At 62.0% G+C, this 4,250-nt stretch overlaps 1 protein-coding gene across 1 annotated transcript; it reads left to right on the top strand.

The window, feature by feature from the left end:
• Positions 1-2,380: 2,380 nt before the first annotated feature.
• UTS2R (urotensin 2 receptor) lies at positions 2,381-3,571 on the top strand. The gene has a single exon (XM_049635408.1). It carries the CDS (start codon positions 2,447-2,449, stop codon positions 3,569-3,571), a length of 1,125 nt encoding a protein of 374 aa, XP_049491365.1. The 5' UTR covers positions 2,381-2,446.
• The last annotated feature ends 679 nt before the right edge of the window (positions 3,572-4,250 follow it).

Genomic DNA, 4,250 nt, shown 5'->3' with positions numbered 1-4,250 from the left:
CCCCCCTCGCCCCGGGTTATTAATACCCGCGCGGCGCATTCTCAGCTGGCGGCGGGGCAGGTGGCGGCGACGACCCGGGTCCGCGTCCGGACGCGAGTGCGGCTTTCCCGGTGGGACCTGGGGGCGGGCGCCCCTCCGCCGACCCGGGAACTTGGGGACGTGCTCGGTGACCCAGGACTCGGGACGGACCCCACGCTTGGTAAGTGAGGAGCAGGACACCAGCGCGAGTGCGCGGCCGGGGCTGGGGGCGTGGGGCTGTCAGGGAGCAGGACGGGCATCGAGGCAAAGGGGCGTCCGGGTGTCGGGGCGCCCTCCCGCCGGCCCCGCGGTGCCTGGCATGGGCTGCTTGCGGGCTGTGAGCGCAAGGCCCTCTTGGAAGCCGCAGGATCTGGGCGGGCGGAGGGGGGTGGGGGGGCTTCACATCCCTCCTGGTGGTCCCTCCCTCAAGGCCTGCAGCCCTCAGCAGGGGGGGGGTACAGGGGCACCCTGGCCGGGCACCCGACCTGAGGCTGGGCCGGTCCTCAGAGCACGCGGGGCTCTGGTCACTCAGGGTGGGACAGTCCAGACTCACCGTTGTTATTACCGCCACTGGACGTGCAGAGGGAGAACGCCTGAAGCCATTATTATCCCTGGACACCCGGACGTGGGGTGACACAGACCCCGCCCCCTGCAGTTAAGTATCCCACGTTTTTGGGGGGGGGGGGCGGTTCTTCTTCTTGTGAGGATAATCTTCATCCAGGAAGCACAGGTCTTAAGTACATGTGTCTGTGCCCATGCGTGTGACCACCACCCAGATCAGGGCATAGCCTGCTTCAGTCCCCCCCCCAACCCTCCCCCCCTTCCCCCCCCAGGACTCCCCAGTGCCCCTACCAGTTGACAGAGTAGGTAACCACTACTCTGACCTCCACTGTCACGGAGCATCTTGCCGGTGCGTGAACGTCCCGTAGGGGCCCCACACAGCTGTGTTTTCTGTCTGGTTTCCTTCGCTCAACGTAGCATGGGCGAGTTTCCTCCAAGTTACCGACTCAGGCGGCAACCCCACCCACTCCACTGCTGCAGAGCACTTCTAGGGAGATGTCAGTCTGTTGATCCACGCTTCTACGTATGGAAGTTTGGGCTGTTTCCAGCTCTTGGGTATCAGAAATAAGCTGCTGCCAACGTTCTCACGCTTGTCTCTTTGTGGAGAATTGCACTTACTTCTCTCGGGGGCAGACCCAGGCTCAGGAAGAGGACGTGTCCCGCTTTGCTGACGGTGCCACGTTGCTTTCCAAAGGGGCTGCACCATTTCACGCTCCCGCCGGCTCCTCCGTCAGCCCAGACACCTGTATCTGTTTTCGGATCGTAGCCATTAGGTTGGGCGCACCGTGGTTTTGAACTCTGCTTCCCTGACGACTGATGATGTTGAGCATTTCTTCATGTGCTTCTGGGCCATTTGGATACTTCTTTTGAAAAGTTCCTGTTCAAATCTCTTTTTTTTCCCCCTCCGATTGAGTCCTTAGTCTGTGTCTATTTAGTTCTTTCATATATTTTGGTTACTAGTTCTTTGTCTTCTGAAAGTCTTTTCCTACTTCACGATTTAATTTACATTTTTACTCTCAGCGAAGTCGCTGGTTTTAATGAAGTCCACCTGCCTGGTCTCCTGTTTTATTTCAAGTGTTTTCTGTTCTTTTTTGAGAAATCTTTGCCTGCCCGTGGTCACGCAGGTATTCTGCATTTCTTCCAGAAGCTAGCTAGCTTGGTTGATTTAACCTATTATACACAGGTCCACAATCCACCTTGAATTATTTTGTGAATGGCATGAGGTAGGAATCAAGGCTCATTTCCCCCTGTGGATAAAGAGAGATTACAGGTGCTTCCCCCTGTTCTCCGGGGGGAATATTTTCCTGGTTTAACTTTTAAAATCAGTGAATATTACTTTAGTAATCTAAACACATTTTTTTGAAGTGTCCAGGAGAAAACAGTTGGGAGAAAGAACTCTGTGAATAGCACAGCCCTTGGCCTGGGGAGGACTCCCGGCTCCACCCACTGCTGCCCCCACCCCCTGGGGCTGCCCTGCGGTGTTCTGGTTTGCAGAAAAGACCAGTCAACCCCACAGGCCTTTGGACTTGCTCTGAGGCTGGGCTGGGGGTGCTGCGGAGGCATGCACTAGGGACAGCTGGTCTGGGTGGTTTTCTAGGCCCCCTGGAAAGCTGGGGAAAATGAGGCAGAGCCGTAGGGCTCTGAACAGAGAGTCCCCAAAGGGGCATCGGGAGACGATGATCCTTGTCCCTCTGCAGGCCCCTGAGCCAGGTGGGGACTGTGCCCTCACACAGCCTCCTGGGAGCGTGGTGGTTGCCTCAGCTGCATCTTTAATGAGCATCTTCTCCCACAGAGCACGCTTGTTGCCCACAGATGCCCCCTCCCCGTCCAAAGGAGCAGCACGCCCCCGCACGGAGCCCCGCGTGAGATGGCGCTGAGCCCCGCGCCCGTGAGCGGTTTCCCCCAGCCGTCTGCTGCCCCCAACGCATCCCTCAACCGCTCGTGGGCCAGCCCCACAGAGCCCAGCTCCCTGGAGGACCTGGTGGCCACGGGTGCCATCGGGGCAGTGCTGTCGGCCATGGGCGTGGTGGGCGTGGCCGGCAACGTGTACACGCTGGTGGTCATGTGCCGCGTCCTGCACACCTCAGCCTCCATGTCTGTGTATGTCGTCAACCTGGCGCTGGCCGACCTCCTCTACCTGCTCAGCATCCCCTTCATCGTGGCCACCTACGTCACCAAGGAGTGGCACTTTGGCGACGTGGGCTGCCGAGTTCTCTTCAGCCTGGACTTCCTGACCATGCACGCCAGCATCTTCACCCTGACCGTCATGAGCAGCGAGCGCTACGCCGCGGTGCTGAGGCCGCTGGACACGGTGCAGCGCTCCAAGGGTTACCGCAAGGTGCTCGCCCTGGGCACGTGGCTGCTGGCGCTGCTGCTGGCGCTGCCCATGATGCTGGCCATCCGGCTGGTCCACAGGGGCCACAAGAGCCTCTGCCTCCCGGTGTGGGGCCCGCGTGCCCACCGCGCCTACCTGACCCTGCTCTTCGGCACGAGCATCGTGGGGCCCGGCACGGTCATCGGGCTGCTGTACGTGCGCCTGGCCCGGGCCTACTGGCTGTCCCAGCGGGCCTCCTTCACGCAGACGCGGCGGCTGCCCAACCCCAAGGTGCTCTACCTCATCCTGGGCATCGTGCTGCTCTTCTGGGCCTGCTTCCTGCCCTTCTGGCTGTGGCAGCTCCTCGCCCAGTACCGCGGGGCCCAGACGCTGACGCCGCGCACTGCGCGCATCGTCAACTACCTGACCACCTGCCTCACCTATGGCAACAGCTGCGTCAACCCCTTCCTCTACACGCTGCTCACCAAGAACTACCGCGAGTACCGCCGGCGCTCGCTCCGCGCCAGGAGTGGCCGCGGGCCCGCGGGCGCCGGCCACTCCCTGCCGTGCCGGGTCCGCTTCCAGCGCGGCTCCGGCCACTCGCTGTCCTCCAGCAGCCAGCAGGCCACCGAGACCATCACCCTGTTTCCGGCGGCCTCTAGAGCGGTCTGCGCCTGAGCGTCCCGGGGCCCCACGTGAGCACCGGGGTCGAGAGGTGGGGGAGGCTTGAGTCCTGCAGGGAAGGGCCCCAGAATGCAGTCTGCCCCTGGAGCCCCTCCTCGGCCCCCACTGTCCCCCATCACTTAGTCTTCATCCAGAAAGTTCCCTGCTCTCCCTTCTGCATGGCTCAGTTCAGCATCAGCAGCCCAGCCATCTTCCTGGTACCCAGACCATCTAGGAGGGTCTGTGGGAGGGTCAGAGGGGTCCGTCAGGCCCGGAACCAGCTTCTGAAGGCCGTGGCCCACAGAGTTTTCACCACCCACAGCAGTAGACACAGTGAGTGCCCGGCCAGGGCCTGCTGGGACCCGTGGCAGGCACATTCCTCTCCTGGCTGCGGTGCGGTCCCTGTGGCGCCGCTGTTCTGTGACCCATCCCTGTCCCCGACCCTCCCAGCTCCCGCGTGGCTCCATTCTGCACAGTGTCAGCACTGGGACGATAAACCCCGCGCTCTGCACCCCTATCCCGGCCTGGCAGCGGGGATGGGCTGTGGAGGGGTGGGAAGCCTCTTCAGGATGCCTCCCACAGCACGGGGCGGGGCCTGTCGGTCTGCTTGGGGGGGACGCACATCTTCCTTTGCAGGGGCCTGGTCCAGCTGCCCTGACTTGGTGGGCACGTGCCACCCAGCCTGCCACAGGGT

Source organism: Panthera uncia, chromosome E1, assembly GCF_023721935.1.
Source record: "Panthera uncia isolate 11264 chromosome E1, Puncia_PCG_1.0, whole genome shotgun sequence".
In the NCBI taxonomy this organism is placed as follows: domain Eukaryota; kingdom Metazoa; phylum Chordata; class Mammalia; order Carnivora; family Felidae; genus Panthera; species Panthera uncia.
The sequence above is the reverse complement of the archived record's forward strand: the minus strand, read 5'-3'. Positions and strand labels throughout refer to the sequence as shown.